This window comes from Pristiophorus japonicus, chromosome 15 (genome assembly GCF_044704955.1).
Source record: "Pristiophorus japonicus isolate sPriJap1 chromosome 15, sPriJap1.hap1, whole genome shotgun sequence".
Classification (NCBI taxonomy): domain Eukaryota; kingdom Metazoa; phylum Chordata; class Chondrichthyes; family Pristiophoridae; genus Pristiophorus; species Pristiophorus japonicus.
In genome coordinates, this window is record NC_091991.1 from 172,221,197 (window position 1) to 172,241,271 (window position 20,075).

Genomic DNA, 20,075 nt, shown 5'->3' on the forward strand with positions numbered 1-20,075 from the left:
GTCATTCTGGCATTGCGTTAAATTCCCTCGGTGTCGAGTTTTCCTCCCTTTGAATGACCTCTGCAATCTGCTAGCTGTATCCTCCGAGAGCCTGCGTAAATTGTACCAGGAGCTGGCGTGTTTTATTTTTAAAGCCGGTTCACAATGGCAGCAGAAACATACCCGCTTGTTCGCCAAACACTCTGAAGTTACCTGTTTATAAAGGAGTCGCTATCAACTGCCCCAGCCTCTTCAACTCTCACAATATGATCGCGATGGTGATGATAAGGATACAGCACGGGGGGTGAGGAGAGTAACAAAGAGAGCATTGAGGTATTGGGCTGGTGACCACTGAATTTATACAGGACACATCAAAGGCTTAAATTGGTTTGATCATTTGGGCTTCGGCCAGTCCTATTGTGAATTGTCGGCTCTCGTGATTTCCATGAATTGCACAGTGTTCATATTAAATGGAATAGTGTCATGTTTAAGGAGGGGTGGGTGTCTTTGGCGTTTGGGCAGGAACGGAACCTGGAAGAATTGGACATTGTGATCCCGCTATTTCCAAGTGGCTTGTTTGCATTGCTTCAGGCTGCACGCTGGTTTTTCATATCAGGGATCACTGGCGCGCTTTAATCATTTGACTAGATGTTCTTGTAAAAAAAAACGGGGGGGGGTTTCTGGTATAATATTGATGTGGCGCACTGTTTCTTAACCCGTCAGAAGAAAGATACCCAAATTCACCTCCTTTCCATAACTAAAAGGTAAATACTGCCAATGTTGGAAATCTGAAATAAAAGCAGAAAATGTTGGAAATACTCTGCGGGCCAGGCAGCATCTGTGGAGCTGAGAAATAGAGCTAATGTTTCAGGTCCATGACCTTTCGTCAGAACTGGAAAAGGTTATTGGTGTAACAGTTTATAAGCAAGTGCAGAGCCTTTCTATAAATATTAGTTTTCTGTTTCATTAGATACAGGAATCACTATAAGGACAAATATAACAACCGCGCATATATAGATATACCACATATAAAGTTTTACATAGGATTACATCGGATATACAGCACAGAAACAGCCCATTCGGTCCAACCAATCCATGCTGGTGTTATGCTTCACTCGACCCTCCTCCTCATTTAAATCTACCTGCATAACCCTCTAGTCCCTTCTCCCTCATATACTTATCTAGCCTCCCCTTAAATGCATCTATATTATTTGCCTCATCAAAACCTTTCATAATTTTAAAGACCTCTATTGGGTCACCTCTCAGTCTTCTCTTTTCAAGAGAAAAGGCACCCAGCCTACTCAACCTACATAAGAACATAAGAAATAGGAGCAGGAGTAGGCCATTTGGCCCCTCGAGCCTGCTCCGTCATTTAATAAGATCGTGGCTTATCTGATCATGGACTCAGCTCCACTTTCCTGCCCGCTCCCCATAACCCTTTACTCCCTTATCGCTCAAAAATCTGTCTATCTCCGCCTTAAATATATTCAATGACCCAGTCTCCACAGCTCTCTGGGACAGAGAATTTCACTGATTTACAACCCTCAGAGAATAAATTCCTCCTCGTCTCAGTTTTAAATGGGCGGCCCCTTATTCTGAGACTATGCCCCCTTTCTGACTTTCCTGATAGGTGTACCCCTGCATTTCTGGTATCATGTGTATCTGGTATTTTCTGTATCTATTGTGGAAGAATGTGCTCACTTATTTATGTCATCAGGACTGCAATATCATACCCCTTCTCATCTTATAGGAGATGCTAACTTTATAAATATTGATGGTAACCATTTATCATAGATTACCTCTAAGGGCTTTACTGTCTGTTTCAGAATATGTTTGGACTGCAGGTAACGACGCCGAGTGTGGCGAGCAGCCAGCCGACGCCAGTTATACTACTGGCTGCATCTTAATCTACAGGGTTTTGACAAAGGCCTCCTGCTCATGGGAAGAGCTACAGAGACTTGAGCAGAAAATGCAGTACTGAGGGAGTGCTGCACTGTCAAAGGTGCCGCCTTTCGGATGAGACATTAAACCGAGGCCTCGTCTGCTCTCAAAGGTGAATGTAAAAGATCCCGTGGCACTATTTCGAAGAAGAGCAGGGGAGTTCCCTCCTGGTGTCCTGGCCAATATTTATCCTTCAACCAACATAACAAAAACAGATTATCTGGTCATTATCACATTGCTGTTTGTGGGAGCTTGTTGTGCGCACATTGTCTTCCACGTTTCCTACATTACAAAAGTAACTACACTTCAAAAATACTTCATTGTAAAGCGCTTTGGGACGTTATAGAAATACAAGTCTTTTTTTTACATTCTTTAGGAGCAAATCACTAAATGTTAGGAGAGTTGGCAGGAGCGGAGTGCCTGTCATTTTTTTTCAGAAGAGGTGTCAAAAGTAAGTCAACGAATTTCCCAAGAGGCTCAAGTGTCAGTCTGGATACTTTTTAAAGTGTGGCTTTGAAGTTATGTTGCACACCCGAAACATCGACGCAAAAGACAGTAAGTAATATGACCATTTAGCCTTAAAGTATAACAATGTCTTAAACCAATTATGTTTCCAGTGTTGATAGGAAAAGTCCTATTTGCCTGCCTTTGCCTGGAACACTCTTGGTTAAATAGAGAAAGGGTTTTACTTGCAGTATGTTTAGTCCATAATTTTTACTTTCAGTGGAATCTTGTCTCACCCCTTTTAGCTGTAACAGTTTCAGGGAACAATGTTACCCGGGCAAAGAAAAACTGTGTGACATCATTCACTCATGACTGGTAGATGGAAGTAATATGATATCATCGTCCCGGTGGCCTAAATAAGCGAGGACACCGTGTTCTGACTAGCTGAGCGAGCAAGCAATTGAAAAGGATAATTAAATGGGAAGATAAACGAGGAATGCATGGCAAGGAGTGGCTGGTGTTGGATTCTAAGTTCAGCAGCCAGGCTGTTAACTGTTCATTTAAAAAAAAGAAACATATTTGTTTTCAACAATGATCGATTGACAATTATTTTTCTTATCGACGTTTTTCCTGCACACATGTAACAATTTATTATTTACATATTCTGCCAGTTCGCTGCAGGTATTCGCAGAGGTATTCGCAGTTTCTGTTAGTGAGACAATGTGGCGAGGGTCTCCACCGTACAAAAAGCTGTGACAGCGACATGGGGCTTTGCAACGTTTAGCCTGCACCCAGTAAAAACGTTATTATAGGTACTTTGCCACGAAGTCAGCAGATAGAAGTGGTTGGGGAGGGTATTTAGCAGCGTTTGACCTCTAGATTCGTCTCACTTCTGCTGCAACAAGACGAGGTTCCCATTACTTCACTCTCAATTTAAACTAAAGACTTGTATAATTGACCGGCGTTGGGAAGGGGCGGGCTATAATTCATCGACTCCATTTTATTTTTATACAGAATAAGAACATAAGAAATAGGAGCAGGAGTAGACCATTCGGCCCCTCGAGCCTGCTCCCCCATTCAATAAGATCTTGGCTGATCACCGACCTCAACTCCACTTTCCTGCCTCTTCCCCAAAACCCTTGACTCTCCTGTAGTTCAAAAATCTGTCTATCCCCCCTGCCTTGAATATATTCAATGACCCAGCCCCCACAGCTCTCTGGGGCAGAGAATTCCATAGAATCACGACCCTCTGAGAGAAGAAATTTCTCCTCATCTGCGTCTTAAACGGGCGTCCCCTTATTCCCCACATGGGGAAACATAGAATTTGCAGCATAGGTACAGGCCATTCAGCCCAACTGGTTCGTGCCGGCATTATGCTCCACACGAGCCTCCTCCCATCTTATTTAATCTCATCCTATCAACATATCATTCTCTTCTTTTCTCCCTCATGCACATATCTAGTTAACCCCCTAAAATGCATCAGTGCTATTCACTTCAAGTTCCGCATCCTAACTGCTCTCTGGATAAAGAAGTTTATGCCTCATAGAACCATAGAATAGTTACAGCACAGAAGAAGGCCATTCATCTCGTCGAGCCCATGCCAACTCTCAATTAGTCTCACTCCCTTACCCTTTCCCCATAGCCCTGCAATTTTTTCCCTTCAGATAATTATCCACATCCCGATTGAAAGATAAAACTGAGTCTGCCTCCACCACCCTTTCCGGCAGTGCATTCCAGATCTTAACCACTCCTGCGTAAGAAAGTTTTTTCTTACATCGCCTTTGTTTTTTTTGCCAATCACCTTAAATCTGTGTCCTCTGGTTCTCAACCCTTTTGCCAATGGGAACAGTTTCTCTCTATCTACTCTGTTCAGACCCCTCATGATTTTGAACACCTCTATCAAATCTCCTCTCAACCTGCTCTGCTCCAAGGAGAACAACCCCAGCTTCTCCTGTCTAGCTACATAACTCAAGTCCCTCATTCCTGGAATCATTCCTGTAAGCCTTTTTAACTGATCTCTCAACCTGCCCTTCCACCTTCAGCGATTTATGCACACATAATCTCAGGTCTTTCTGTTTGTGCACCCTCTTAAGGATTGTACCATTTAGTTTATATGTCCTCTTCTCATTCTTTCTACCAAAATGCATCTATTCACATTTGTCTTCATTAAATTTCATCTGCCACGTGTCTGCCCATTTCACCAGCCTCTCTATGTCTTCCTGAAGTCTATCACTCGCCTCCTGACTGTTCACTATACTTCCAAGTTTTGTGCCATCTGCAAATTATGAAATTTTGGGATATTAGATTATCTTATAGATTTTGATACGTAAATAACAGGGATTTGAGCAGGAAGGATTTAGTGCGGAGACTGTACAGTATAAGAAAACATCCAAGACAATACTAGTGAACAACACAGCAGAAATTTCAGATGGTATCAGAAACAATGCACTCTGTTGGTTTTCCACTTGAAGGCCAAGGGTCCTTGCAACCCACTCTTGTCTGTAGTACCTGTGTAATATGTTAATAATTACAACACGGGGCATTGGCTTTGATCTATTTTCACTTATCCTTCCACTGGAGATAGATAATCATAGAAAATTACGACAGAGAAGGAGGGCATTCGGCCCATCGTGTCCGTGTCGGTCAAAGAAGAGCTACCCAGCCTAATTCCACCTTCCAGCACCGGATCCGTAGCCCTGTAGGTTATGGCTCTTTAAGTGCACATCCATGAGGGTTTCTACCAATACCACCCTTTATTTCAGTTTATAGTGGCAATGTTCGAAGTGAGTGACCTGTCATCATATAAAGGATTTTTTGGGAGAAGGGGAGGTTGGAGCTTGCAATTCCAGAAAAGTTTTTTTAACCACTTTATTTCAGGCAGTGAGTTCCCGACCCCTACCACCCATCGATGATAGGTTCCTGCAATTTAATCACCTGACCCGAATCCAGAACCAAAATGCTTTTAAGTCACACGAGTTGAAAGGTTACAGGAAGGTGACATCTTCTATTTGTATTACACCACCATAGTATCACAGTGAAGAGGTTGATTGTGTGCTCCATATTGTAGCAACATAGTTTATAGTGGCAATGTTCGAAGTGAGTGACCTGTCATTATATAAAGGATTTTTTGGGAGTAGGGGAGGTTGGAGCTTGCAAGCCCAGAAAAGTTTTTTTAACCACTTTATTTAGTGAATTTATCAGCATTTTGGAATAGACTTTATAGATATAATATATTATATAATATGACTATTTTCTGATGTATTGTGTACATGTGCTTCCTCTATGTGGGACTGAAAATGAGACAGTGAATCATGTACATTGTTTCTTGCTACAATACCATACTTCTATCGACTAAAAGTTACTGTTTGTGATAATAGGAAGATGTTCCTTTGAACACTTGTTTTACTTCAGTTATTAATCTGTTTCTAAACATTTGTTCTCGGGTTGTGAGTGGGGTACATTTATTGCATGTCCCTTATTGCCCCGAGAAGGTGCGAGTGGATTTCTCTTGTGTTGTTGATGCTTTCACAAGTGTCTTAAGTAGCGAAATTAAGGATATCCTCCTTAATTCCTCCTTTTCTGCTCACTGTCCGAATTCTTCCCCTCGTAAATCATTCTGGGGTGCTCATTTACAGGGGGTGGGGGCACTATATAAATGTAAATTGTGTATAATTAGATGACTGAACCAGATGCCGGAAAATTGCATTACGGTACAATATGGTTTTGGAATTTATGATTTTGTACTTTGCCCAGTTGAAAAGGCTTCGGAATTAATTTGTCCCCGCGATTTCGAGCCACATTGGGCAACACAATAATCGGTTTCTTATATACAGCCCATGTCAAAATGTTATGACATTGGTCTGGATTGGTAAAGAAATTGCAAGAAAACCATAAACCACGGGACCGAAAAGGCGATCCGCCTAAAGATGTTATAGAGGCAGTCTCTCCCCCTCCCCTTTTGAAAACACAATGTTATGATACGAATCAAATCTAAATGCAAATCAATTGCAAAAGGACAGGCAATTGAAAAACCTAAGTGGAATACCAAAATCCTATCGTGTAGGACGCCAGGGTTAAATATAAGTAAACATGAAAACAAGTTAAATCAGGAAGCAGTGATTAGATGAAATAAGGTTGGATGTCAAAAGTCTGAAGAGCTGTAGAGGTAGGGAGTGCCACAGGTTTAAAGTCCCGGGCAAGAATACGGTGTGCCTTTAATCTTGAATTCAACACAACGAGGATGTGGAGAGAAGCGTGCAGAACGGCATATTTGCAATTTGAGAGCAAGAGAGGAAATTTCACATCACTGACACTCAAAAGATTCCATAACATAGATAAGAGAGAGGTTACAGGCCGAAGGTGAGAGCGATCCCCTCTCATACCTCACGCTTAGGGAGGTACTTTTCGTGGATTATTATTCATTCTACTTTCGTTTAATGTTTAAATATTGCTAAACAACACGATTATCTTATTTCTACTTATCCTACTGATTAACAATGGCAGGCATAACGAGGAAAAAAACACCGAAATCAACAAAGAACTAAAACATTTTTAAACCTACCCGGCTACAGCCAGATTTATAACAGTAATATACGAATTATTTTAATAGGAAAATACAAATTATTCGTTCTTATATTTAACTTCAAATGAACATTTAATTTGGGTAAAAATTGTCAAAGGTTTTCATTTGTTTACAAGCAGCTGATGCAGAACTGTAAACATCGGGTAATATTTGGAGCTCCATAAAGTGAGGAGAACAACGTGGATTGCAACATGTGTTGTGGTTTTGAACAGATCGAAATTGGCCATGGTTTGAACCAAAATGCACGATTCTCACTTCCGATGGGTGTGATTTGGAAGAAGCCATTAATTCCAATGCAATGCCCACAACAACCTTGCGATTAGTTTCATGTGAATTGATCATGTTCAAAATTCTGCTAAATCCCTAAAACGTTACTCCAACAATTCTTTATTTTCTTTATTTTGTCTTTATTTTGTAAATTTGGCGATTTTTTAAATGCTTTTTTATTTTAACGTATTACTACAAAAATAGCTTTAAACTTTGCAAAATGTGCATAAATTTGCAAAAGAGATTTTAAAAGTAGTTTTGGGTCAAACTAGTGGGAATTGTTGCTGCTAAAAATGTTTTTGCTTTTAATTGTAATTATAAAAATAACTTTTAAGACGTGCATAAGTTTGCAAAGGAGAGAAAAACTCCCAAATCAAACTGGTGGGTATGCAAGAGAGGAAAAAAAAAACACAATCTTGAGCCAAATGGGTGGAGAATGAACTTTTTCTTGCTTTCGATGTTAATGTATTGCTGCAAAAAAATAAACTTTTAACACGTGCACAAATTTGCAAAAGAAAGAAAAACAAATCAAACTGGTGGGAATGCAAGAGAGGGATACACACACCCACAAAGTAGTCTTGGGTCAAACTGGTTGGAGAGTGCTGCTGCTAAAACTTTTTTTGAGTTTTAATGTATTGCTACAAAAAAAAATAAGTTTTAACACGTGCATAAGTTTGCAAAAGAGAGAAAAAACAAATTAAACTTGTTTGAAAAAGAGAAAAAACCCCAAACACACAGTAATTTTGGGCCACCCTGGTGAGAGGGAAGTTGCTGCTGAGTGTTTGGAGCAGCTCGAGGGCTGGCTCCGGCGCAGGCGCAGTGCGGGCGAAGATGGCGGCGGTGAGGGAGGCGCTGCGGGCACGGCGGCCGGATCACCTCAGCGGCGAACGGCAGAGCGGCGCGGCGGCCGCGGGCTGCGGTTCCGGTCCGAGCGGGAGGCCGCGGCTGCGGCCGCAGGCGGCCACCTTCTGGCTGACCAGGATAGTCTTGCTGCGCTCCGTAGCGTTCATTTACTGTGAGTGAAACGTGTGAGGGAGAGTGACAGGGGGAACAAAATAAATAGCAAACATGACCATTTAGTCATTTCAATCGATGAGGAGTCGTCTCTCCCCACCCCACCCCACCCCACCAATCACCCCCTCACTGTAGGCCCAGGACATGAATGCAGGATGAGGTCCCACCTGTCACCTGAAACTCTTTGAGTCTACCTGCAAAAACATAAAACATTAAATCGTGCCACCCGACCTGGGTGACACACCAGACATTTACAAGGCCCTTTTTTTCCTTTTTTTTTGTTTTTCTTTTTTTTTTGTACCTGTCACCTGAAACTCTTTTAGGAGTCTACCTGCAAAACATAAACAACATTAAACTGTGCCACCCGACCTGGGTGACACAGCAGACATTTTCAAGCCCCTTTTTTTTTGGTTTTTTTTTTTTTGGGGCGCTAAAATCAAATTTTTCCAGTGCCCCCTATAAAAGGAGAGGGGGACACTAAAAACACCGGCAATTAAAACAAATTAAACTTTAAAACGTAAAATCAAATTAAAATTTGGTTGCCGGGCGTGATGATGCACTCCAGTCCCTCCGGTGCCCACCTCTCGCGGAAGGCCGCGAGCGTACCGGTGGAGACCGCGTGCTCCATCTCCAAGGACACCCTGGATCGGATGTAAGAGCGGAAGAGAGGCAGGCAGTCAGGTTGAACGACCCCCTCGACCGCCCGCTGCCTGGACCGGCTGATGGCACCCTTGGCCGTGCCATCCTGTCACCTGAAGGCTGACGTGTGCATTGACAGCTGCAGAAAGTTCCCTATTCTCAGCCCCTATAAGCAATAACACAGCCACCTATTATTATTGTTATGATATGATTTACATTGAATTCACAGCATAAAAACAGGCTATTTGGCCCAACCAGTCTATGCTTTATGCTCCACTGGAGCCTCCCCCCATCCTTCCTCCCCTAACTCTTAGCAACATAACCCTCTATTCCTTTCTCCCTCGTGCCTTATCTAGCCTTCCCTGAAATGCATCTACTATTTGTCTCAACCACTCCCTGTGGCAGCGAGTTCCATGTCTCACCACTCTCTGGGCATAAAAGTTTCTCCTGAATTCCCTATTGGATTTCTTAGTGACTGTCTTGTATTGATGGCCTCTAGTTATGCTCTTCCCCACAAGTGAAAACATTCTCTCTCTATCCACTCTTATCAAAATCTTTCATCATTTTAAAGACCTCTATAAGGTCACCCCTCAACCTTTTTTCAAGAGAAAAGAGACCCAGCCTGTTCATCCTTTTCTGATATGTATACCCTCGCATTTCTGGTATCATCCTTGTAAATCTTCTCTTCACCCTTTCCAGTGCCTCTATTTTTATAATATGGTGCCCAGAACTGTACACAGTACTCCAAGTGTGGTCTATCCAAGGTTCAATAGAGGTTTAACATAACTTCTCTACTTTGCCATTCTATCCCTCTAGAAATAGACCATAGTGCTTGGTTTGATTTTTACGGCCTTATTAACCTGCATCACTGCTTTTAGTGATTTGGATTCTTATTTTCCAAATAATATGTGACATTATTCTTACTAAAATGCAATACCTCACACTTATCTATGTTGAAATTAATTTGCCAATTATATGCCCATTCTGCAAGTTTATTAATGTCTTTTAATTTGTTGCAGTCCTCCTCAGTATTGACACTCTCCCAATTTAGTGTCAATATATTTTTTATCACAGTTATTTTGTGTTTAAATTATTATATTAGTTGTTCCCCCTTACCCTATAAAGGGAGCACCTGTCAATTTGTGTCTCTGTGATGGCACCCAATGTCGTCATTATTGATCAATTTTTTAAAAAAGGGACTCTCGCCTTTGCAGGCTTGTCAACTCTCTCCCCTTTCACAGTTCTCCATCTGGTTAAATGAGTTTACAGTCTTACTGATGAAACCTTTTCAGCATTTTGCCAGCTGTGTTGTCGCAGGGCTCTTTAACCCTGTTAATACAGGTAACACAACACATCACATCTCTTGTGATTCAGCAAAGGACATTTGCACTAAAAACAACAAACATGCCCCTGCATTTAATACATATTGCTATTTCTTTCCTTCATACTTTCTTGGCTCTAGACTAACATCCCCTTCCAAATATGCACACATTGAATTCACTTCACATGTTTCCCAGTTTAATGCATTAATATGGCCTCCAAATGGGCTAACCCTTTTTCTGGGCGAAGCAACCATTTTAATTTTTGCGATATAGAAAAGAACCTATATTGAAATCAAATATGAGAAGTACAGTAATACAAAACTAACTATAGAAAATGTATCAGTATTTTTGTGGTGGACACACGCAATATATTTCTTAAATATGTTCTTTTAACATCTAACGATTCATTCAAATTGTTTATGTGCAGCTTGAGTCTTCAGCCAGAGCTTTGGATGGGTAGGCAGAGTGAGCATTCTATGGGTAGGGCAGACGGAACGGTAATACATTACTGGTCCTGAAAGTATTGCATGGGTAGGGCAGAGGGAATGGTAATGCACTACTGGTCCTGAGAGTACTCCATAGGACAGAGGGAATGGTAATGCATTACTGGTCCTGAGAGTATTCTATGGGAAGGGCAGAGGGAGCTGTAATGCAGTACTGATCCTGAAAGTATGTTCTGAGTGAGTGAGGGTGGGAGAGAATTGCTATGCATTACTGGTCCTGAATGAGTGTTCATGGTAATCTGTAACCATGCTTTGTAATATCCTTGAACTGAATTCACTTTATATTTTTTTTTAAAAAGGAAAACATTTTCACCAGCATTGTGAAATGTTGTGACATCAGTGGAATTGACTCTTCTATAAGGTTTGAAAAATGGGCCAGACTGTCGGTCACCTGATGAACAGGCAACTCTTAATATATATTCTTTCATGTGGTCACTAGACAAGATGTATCCACTTGCAGGGGAAATCAAAACTAGGGGCCATAAATACAAGATAGTCACCAATAACTCCAATAGGGAATTCAGGAGAAACCTCTTTGCCCAGAGAATGGTTAGAATGTGGAACTCGCTGCCACAAGGAATAGTTGAGGTGATTGGCAAAGGGGCAGCTAAATAAGAACATGAGGGAGAAAGGAATAGGAGGATATGCTGATAGGGTTAGATGAAGAGAGGTGGGAGGAGGCTCATGTAGAACATTTCACTCTGGCATAGACCAGCTGAATGGCTTATTTCTTCAACAACAACAACTTGTATTTATATAGCGCCTTTAATATAGTAAAATGTTCCAAGGCGCTTCACAGCAGTGTTATAAGACAAAAATTTGACACCGAGCCACATAAGAAGAAATTACGGCAGATGACCAAAAGCTTAGTCAAAGAGGTAGGTTTTAAGGAGCATCTTAAAGGAGGATAGAGAGGTGGAGAGGTTTAGGCAGGGAGTTCCAGAGCTTGGGGCCTAGGCAGCTGAAGGCACGGCCACCGATGGTTGAGCGGTTATAATCAGGGATGCTCAAGAGGGCAGAATTTGAGGAGTGCAGATATCTCGGGGGGGTGGGGGGGGGGCATTTGTGAGGCTGGAGGAGATTAGAGATAGGGAGGGGCGAGGCCGTGGATGGATTTGTAAACAAGATGAGAATTTTGAAATCGAGGCATAGCGAGGAGTATTGGGAATAAGGTGGACGAATTTACTGCGCAGATAGCAGTTAATCGATACGATGTAATTGGCATCACAGAGACATGGCTGGGAACTCAACATCCAGGGGTATTCAACAGTTAGGAAGGATAGACAGAGAGGAAAAGGAGGCGGGGTGGCGTTGCTGGTTAAAGAGGAAATTTAATGCAATAGTCAGGAAAGACACTGGCTTGGATGATGTGGAATCGGTATGGGTGGAGCTGCGGAATACCAAAGGGCAGAAAACGCTGGTGGAAGTTGTGTACAGGCCACCAAACAGTAGTAGTGAGGTTGGGGACGGCATCAAATAAGAAATAAGGGATGTGTGCAATAAAGGTACAGAAGTTATCATGGGCGACTTTAATTTACATATAGATTGGGCTAACCAAACTGGTAGCAATGCGGTAGAGGACGATTTCCTGGAGTGTATTAGGGATGGTTTTCTTGACCAATATGTTGAGGAACCAACTAGAGAGCTGATCATCCTAGACTGGGTGATGTGTAATGAGAAAGGACTAAGAAGCAATCTTGTTGTGCAATGCCCCTTGGGGAAGAGTGACCATAATAAGGTAGAATTTTTTATTAAGATGGAGAGTGACACAGTTAATTCAGAAACTAGGGTCCTAAACTTAAGGAAAGCTAACTTCGACGGCATGAGGCGCGAATTGGCTAGAATAGACTGGCAAATGATACATAAAGGGTTGACGGTGGATAGGCAATGGCAAACATTTAAAGATCACATGGATGAACTTCAACAGTTGTACATCCCTGTCTGGAGTAAAAATAAAACACGGAAGATGGCTCAACCGTGGCTAACAAGGGAAATTAAGGATAGTGTTAGAGCCAAGGAAGAGGCATATAAATTGTCCAGAAAAAGCAGCAAACCTGAGGACTGGGAAAAATTTAGAATTCAGCAGATGAGGACAAAGGGTTTAATTAGGAGGGGGGAAATAGAGTATGAGAGGAAGCTTGCCGGGAACATAAAAACTGACTGCAAAAGCTTCTATAGATATGTGAAGAGAAAAAGATTAGTGAAGACAACCGTAGGTCCCTTGCAGTCAGACTCAGGTGAATTAATAATGGGGAACAAAGAAATGGCAGACCAATTGAACAAATACTTTGGTTCTGTCTTCATGAAGGAAGATACAAATGACCTTCCGGATGTACTAGGGGACCCAATGGTCTAGTGAGAAGGAGGAACTGAAGGATATCCTTATTAGGTGGGAAATTGTGTTGGGGAAATTGATGGGATTGAAGGCCGATAAATCCCTGGGGTCTGATTGTCTGCATCCCAGAGTACTAAAGGAGGTGGCCCTAGAAATAGTGGATGCATTGGTGATCATTTTCCAACAATCTTATCGATGCTGGATCAGTTCCTATGGACTGGAGGGTAGCAAATGTAACACCACTTTTTAAAAGAGGGAGAGAGAAAGCGGGTAATTATAGACCGGTTAGCCTGACATCAGTAGTGGAGAAAATGTTGGAATCAATTATTAAGGATGAAATAGCAGCACATTTGGAAAGCAGTGACAGGATCGGTCCAAGTCAGCATGGATTTGTGAAAGGGAAATCATGCTTGACAAATCTTCTGGAATTTTTTGAGGATGTAACTAGTAGAGTGGACAAGGGAGAACCAGTGGATGTGGTGTATTTGGACTTTCAAAAGGCCTTTGACAAGGTCCCACACAAGAGATTGGTGTGCAAAATCAAAGCACATGGTATTGGGGGTAATGTACTGGCGTGGATAGAGAATGGGTTGGCAGACAGGAAGCAGAGAGTCGGGATAAACGGGTCCTTTTCGGAATGGAGGCAGTGACTAGTGGAGAGCCACAGGGCTCAGTGCTGGGACCGCAGCTCTTTACATTATACATTAATGATTTGGATGAAGGAATTGAGTGTAATATCTACAAATTTGCAGATGACACTAAACTGGATGGTGGTGTGAGCTGTGAGGAGGATGCTAAGAGGCTGCAGGGTGATTTGGACAGGTTAGGTGAGTGGACAAATGCATGGCAGATGCTGTATATTGTGGATAAATGTGAGGTTATCCACTTCGGTGTCAAAAACACGGAGGCAGAATATTATCTGAATGGCGGCAGATTAGGAAAAGGGGAGGTGCAACGAGACCTGAGTGTCATGGTTCATCAGTCATTGAAAGTTGGCAGGGAGGTACAGCAGGCGGTGAAGAAGGCAAATGGCATGTTGACCTTCATAGCTAGGGAATTTGAGTATAGGAGCAGGGAGGTCTTACTGCAATTGTACAGGGCCTTGGTGAGGTCTCACCTGGAATATTGTGTTCCGTTTTGGTCTCCTAATCTGAGGAAGGACGTTCTTGCTATTGAGGGAGTGCAGCGAAGGTTCACCAGACTGATTCCAGGGATGGCTGGACTGACATATGAGGAGAGACTGGATCAACTGGGTCTTTATACATTGGAGTTTAGAAGGATGAGAGGGGATCTCATAGAAACGTATAAGATTCTGACGGGACGGGACAGGTTAGATGCAGGAAGAATGTTCCCGATGTTGGAGAAGTCCAGAACCAGGGAACACAGTCTAAGGTAAGGGGTAGGCCATTTAGGACTGAGATGAGGAGGAACATCTTCACCCAGAGAGTTGTTAACGTGTGGAATTCCCTGCCGCAGAGAGTCGCTGATGCCAGTTAATTGGATACATTCAAGAGGGAGTTAGATATGGCCCTTACGGCTAAAGGGATCAAGGGGTATGGAGAGAAAACGGGAAAGGGGTAGTGAGGTGAATGATCAGCCATGATCATATTGAATGGTGATGCAGGCTCGAAGGGCTGAATGGCCTACTCCTGCACCTATTGTCTATGTTAACTGGGAGCCAATGTAGGTCAGCGAGCACAGGGGGTGATGGGTGAGCAGGCCTTGGTGCGAGTTAGGACACGGGCAGACGAGTTTCTGTGCTGTGGATTATGTAAAAATGCCTGGTCTTTTTCTTTGGGAAAACCGTCAGTGGGAGTAAAAAATGAATGTAAAGTAGGTGAAGGCAAAGCAACAAATGAAAACAAAGTAGACTGTTGGAAGATCAACCACAGCCATTTGCATAAACCGAGAAATATTACTCCCCAGTCTCAACCTATCACAAGAATAATTAACTGAGGTAAATATAAGCATATACGAAACTGAGCATGGTGCTGTATTGATTCTGGTATATTATCTTCTTCAATCTCCTGTTTAGGCACTTTGCAGTTTGAAGTTGTACCTCCCTCCCACCCCCATCTCCCGCTTCCCACAGTCCACTCTTTTTAAAAAAAAAAAAAAGATTTTTTTGTTGTTAACTGTCTCTGTTGCTCTCCTAACCTTTTAAGTATGTTTAAATCCTTCATGGCCTCACCCCATCTCTAGCTGTAGAACAGCCCCCCCCCCCTTGTCCCCTGAATGCTCCGTTTCTCTAACTTCAGCCTCTTGCGCAGTCGCCCTCTCTTTGCTTCACCATTGGTGGCCTTGCCTACAGCCGCCTAAGCCCCATACACTGGAATTCCCTCCCTGCAGCCCTCTGCCTCTCGCTTCTGTCTCCTCCTTTGAGACTCTTCCTTAAAACCCACCACTTTGCACCACGCTTTTGGTCATCCTTCCTAATATCTCCATTGGCTCGGTATTTGTTTTGCCTGCTTAGGTCCCTCTGAAGCAAGTGGGACATTTTTCTACATTAAAGGTGCTCTATAGAAAGCAATACTTGCATTTGTATAGCACCTTTCACGACCACTAGATGTCCCAAAGCGCTTCACCGCCAATGAAGTACTTTTTGAAGTATAGTCACTGTTGTAATGTAGGAAATCTAGATGCAAGTTGTTCTATGATTCCGTGCTACACTAGATAATGTACAGTTCTTGCCAAATGAGCGGTAGGGGAAGCTCTGCTTCTCTATTGTTAGGTTCTGTGACTTTGTTAGTTTGTCCATAGCTGGCGTCGTGTGACATAGAAGCACATTATAGTTCCATCAGTAGATTACACTTTTGCGCTCTCATTCGCGTTGCTCTGTTGACATCAAATAGCAAGTAGCAGTGAACATGTGATGCTTGTTTTACTAATCCTGTTTACCATCTGAGTCCAAGGGTATCTATTCCTTTGTGTGCACAATGCCCACATATCATGCACTGCATCTCAGTAGTTGCACATACACCGTGTAAATACGGAACAGCATAAGTGAAGTCACTTTCATCCAAATGTCCTGTTTCAAATTGCATGATTCTGTAGCTCGTACAAGCCCCAACCGTTGTCCTCGGAGTGATCTTTGGACTCAAACCCACCTACTTGTAATCGGCAAAATCTAATATCAAGCAAAACTAAATTGAAGCCACAAAATCCTAATTGTTGGCCCATGAGAAACAAGATGTAAATGTTCCACTGCACTCAGATAGCCATCTGAAGCTCCAGGAATAGAAAAAAAAACTGCACTCGAGCCTTGAATCACATGGAGATAGTCATGCACTGCCTACATTTTCCCTCGATGCTGCACAAGTCTAGTCCACAGCTGATCATAGATATTCAAAGATAACTATATCTGGTCTGGATAGAGTAATAATATTGCGCACAGTGCTGAAAACTGCTCGCAAGGTCTCGGCAGTTCTTTTACTAAAATAACTTCATTCCATTGCATTGATAAGTTAAGCATTGTGATATTTAATATTTGAAAGATGAACAAAAAGGGTGTGAATATTAATGCTTGAAGCAGAATGCGCTGGTGCACAAACATGCTGTGGTGTGTATTAGTCAGTTGTGGCTCTTTCCCAAGATTCTCGCCACAGTGAGTTCCCAGTGTCAGCTGTGCCTCAGTTGGTAGCACTCTCGCCTCTGAGTCAGAAGCACATGGGTTGAAGTCCCACTCCAGAGACTTGAGTGCTAAATTTAGTCTGACATTCCAGTGCAGTGCTGATAATGTACTGCACTGTCGGAGGTGCCTCTTTTGGTTGAGAGGTTAAATCGAGGCCCTGTCTCTCTGAATGTCCTGGCTAACATTCATCCCTCAACTAATATAGAAAACACATGATTTGGTCATTACTGTTATGTATTGATGTGTGTATCGTCCTGGTACCTTAAATGTATAATAAGCACAATGGTACACCACAGAGGGCGCTGTGGTGGGAGACCTGAAAGTACCTGCAAGAGGCAGTAAAAAAGGCTGACCACCACACCTGAGAGGCACCCTGGAGTTGTTCAATAAAGGACGAAGCTCACAGCAGTTAGATTAACACTAGACCATGTGGAGTCATTGATTTGTGTGTTACATACAGCACAATTACCTCATTGGTGTTTGTGGGAGCTTGCTGTGCGCAAATTGTTCTGCATTTCCGTCATCACAACAGCGTCTACACTTCAAAAGTACTTCATTGGCCGTAAAGTGCTTTGAGACATTCCGAGGTCATGAAAGATGCTATATAAATATGGTAGTTCTTTTTTGCCTTCTAATCTCCTGTCAGAGTGTGTACGAATGTGCCAAACAAAGGGGAGTTTCTTCCCAGTACAGCCGTTGCAGGGCGAGTCTTAGCCGGTCAGGAAGAGGAGACTAAAAGTAAAATATTTGAAGATGCTGGAAATCTGAAGCAAAAGGAAGAAACGCTGGGGACACTCAGCGGGTCAGGCAGCAGGCGCGAGGGAACACAATTCGACGTTTCGGATATTGAATCCTTCCTCAGTGTTGAGGATTTGTGCAACACCCAAAAAAGTTGACTTGAGCTCTCTCGCCAGATGGTGTCTGACCTGCTGAGTGTCTCCAGCGGTTTCTGTTTCAGGAAGAGGAAGCCAAGCGTTTGCCCATAGGGAGGAAGACTTGGAAAATTGACGAGGAAGTCGTAGCATTCAGCGACCTGATCAAGAGTAGCACTGACAGAGACTTGGGAACAGATCGTTAGCAAATGATCTTGGGAGCACCAAGTGGGATATTTGCGGCCAGTTATACTGTGCGTTTTGTGTTCGTGAATTGGTCCCAGCTTCATAGCAATGGAAGAAGTGCAGAAGTTATTTTTAAGACATTCCATTTATAGCTTGACTTCAACACTGCACCGATACTGCAAGCACCAGTACCTGCTTGCAAAGTGATGCAGATGAAAGAAAAAAAAGAAAGACTATATAGCGCCTTTCACGACCACTGGACGTCCCAAAGTGCTTTACAGCCAATGAAGTACTTTTTGAAGTGTAGTCACTGCTGTAATGTGGGAAATGCGGCAGCCAATTTGCGCACGGCAAGCTCCCGCAAACAGCAATGTGATAATGACCAGATAATCTGTTTTTGTTATGTTGATTTAGGGATAAATATTGGCCAGGACACCGGGGATAACTCCCCTGCTCCTCTTCGAAATAGTGCCATGGGATCTTTTACGTTCACCTGAGAGGTCAGACGAGGCCTCGGTGTAACGTCTCATCTGAAAGACGGCACCTCCAACAATGCAGCACTCCCTCTGTACCGCACTGGAGTGTCAGCCTAGATTTATGTGCTCAAGTCCCTGGAGTGGGACTTGAACTCTCAACCTTCTGACTCAGAGGCGAGTGTGCTACCCACTGAGCCACGGCTGACATGGCGGCATTGAGTTGTACTGCTCTCTTCGCTTTCCTCTTGGATCAAGGGAGAGCAGCGCTCTGCACGTGTATGCTTACACGCGAGCTGCTCCGGTTTCTAATGTCAGGAAAGAAAAGGCTTTGTCATCAGCTGTTAACATTAGAAACTGAATCGATCTGTGCTTTAAAAAAAAACACGCAGGCCTGGTACTTGGTTGCAGTTGTACCCTACCAGTGTGAAGCCAAAGTGGTGGAAGACTGGTTATCACCATTGTGCAAAGGACATCCAGTTAGCAGTAATTCTTGGTAGGCAATGAAAAAAATTATAATGCTCAGACAGGTCCTCTGGATTGGCTGTAATGTTGCTAACCCAGTGATTTTACGGCAACATAATGTATCAGGTTTATATATTTTTTTCAGAGAATAGGATAAAATGGAGAAATGCTGTTTGATTCAACGTATTTACCTAATTCTATTTTAATTTGCTTTCCTTGGCCTTGGCATTTACCATTGCCGAGAAGCTGGGTAACTCTCCGCCTCGCACCAATGTCGTTCAGCACTGGTTGTTGAGAAGTGCACAAGAGCACTTTTCCTCTCATTTCTCCTCTCCTCCCACTTGTGCCAAACTGTCATTTGCGGTCTCCTTAAAGTTGCTTGGCTGAGATCAAGAACTCGGGTGGCTGTGAAAGCCCCTCTCGCACTTTTTCAAAGAAGAGCAGTTAGTTCTCCCGGCGTCCTGGCCAACATTCAGTCCTTAACCAACACCACCCAAAAACAGATTAACTGGTCGTTCATCTCCGCACTGTTTGTTGTAAGACCTTGTGACGTGCAAATTGGTTGCTGCATTTGCCTACAAAAAACACAAGAGACCTCATTTCAAAAAGTAATTCATTGGCTGTAAAACACTTCGGGGTATACATCCTGAGGATGCAGAAGATGTTATATAAATGCAAGTCTTTTTTTCCTGTGTGTTTGTGACTTGCTGCTCCAAGGTGCTTTGTTACAGTGCTATTTCCTTTATTCTGTGTATAATATTGAGCATTAGGGAATTACAGTAAATCATTTCGTTGGTTCAAAAAAAACAATCTCGATTGGAGCCTTCAGCCTTTTGCATTCTGTTTTGACAGATTTATAGTAAAAACATTTCACTAAAGTGACAATATGTCAGTTGTGTTGGCTTCGTAAAATAGCAATTATGGAGGTACTTTGTGTCTTGTGTGTATTGATCTGTATATAACAATAAGACTTAATCGGTATGTGCCGTTTGCGTTAGGAACAAGATAACAGATGAGTATTGTACAGGTCCCCTGCTGCAAGAGGAGAAAATCCAGTGTAATAGGTATTTATAGCAGCAATACAACCAGTTGAATGGTGTTTTCATGCAGAAATATCTTATGAAGACTGTGGATATTAGTGGTTCTCCTAGGCCTTATTTGAGCACAATGGAAAATTAAATCACATTGCACAAGCTCGAGAAGTGGTTCAGTTGTTAATGAGAGCAGAGCAAGACGGAAGATTTAAAAAAAGACAAGAAATAGCCAAAAGACGATGGATTATTCTTTACAACAAGCCTTCATGCTGGTATCTAAACTCAGCAGGCCATTTGTGATTGTGCAACGATTGGCAACAGTATTTACACCACTGATCCTCATCAGGCCAGCTCCTGGGAAGTCAAAGCACTTTTATTTTAATATATC

At 42.7% G+C, this 20,075-nt stretch overlaps 1 protein-coding gene across 1 annotated transcript in view; it reads left to right on the forward strand.

Annotated features, from left to right (window-relative positions):
• The first annotated feature begins 8,044 nt into the window (after nt 1-8,044).
• LOC139281636 (lipase maturation factor 1-like) overlaps nt 8,045-20,075 on the forward strand; it is a 53,409-nt gene continuing 41,378 nt past the window's right edge. Inside the window, exon 1 of the mRNA XM_070901779.1 lies at nt 8,045-8,228. Within this exon, the coding sequence (XP_070757880.1) occupies nt 8,045-8,228 (184 nt within the window). The remainder of the gene's footprint in view (nt 8,229-20,075) is intronic.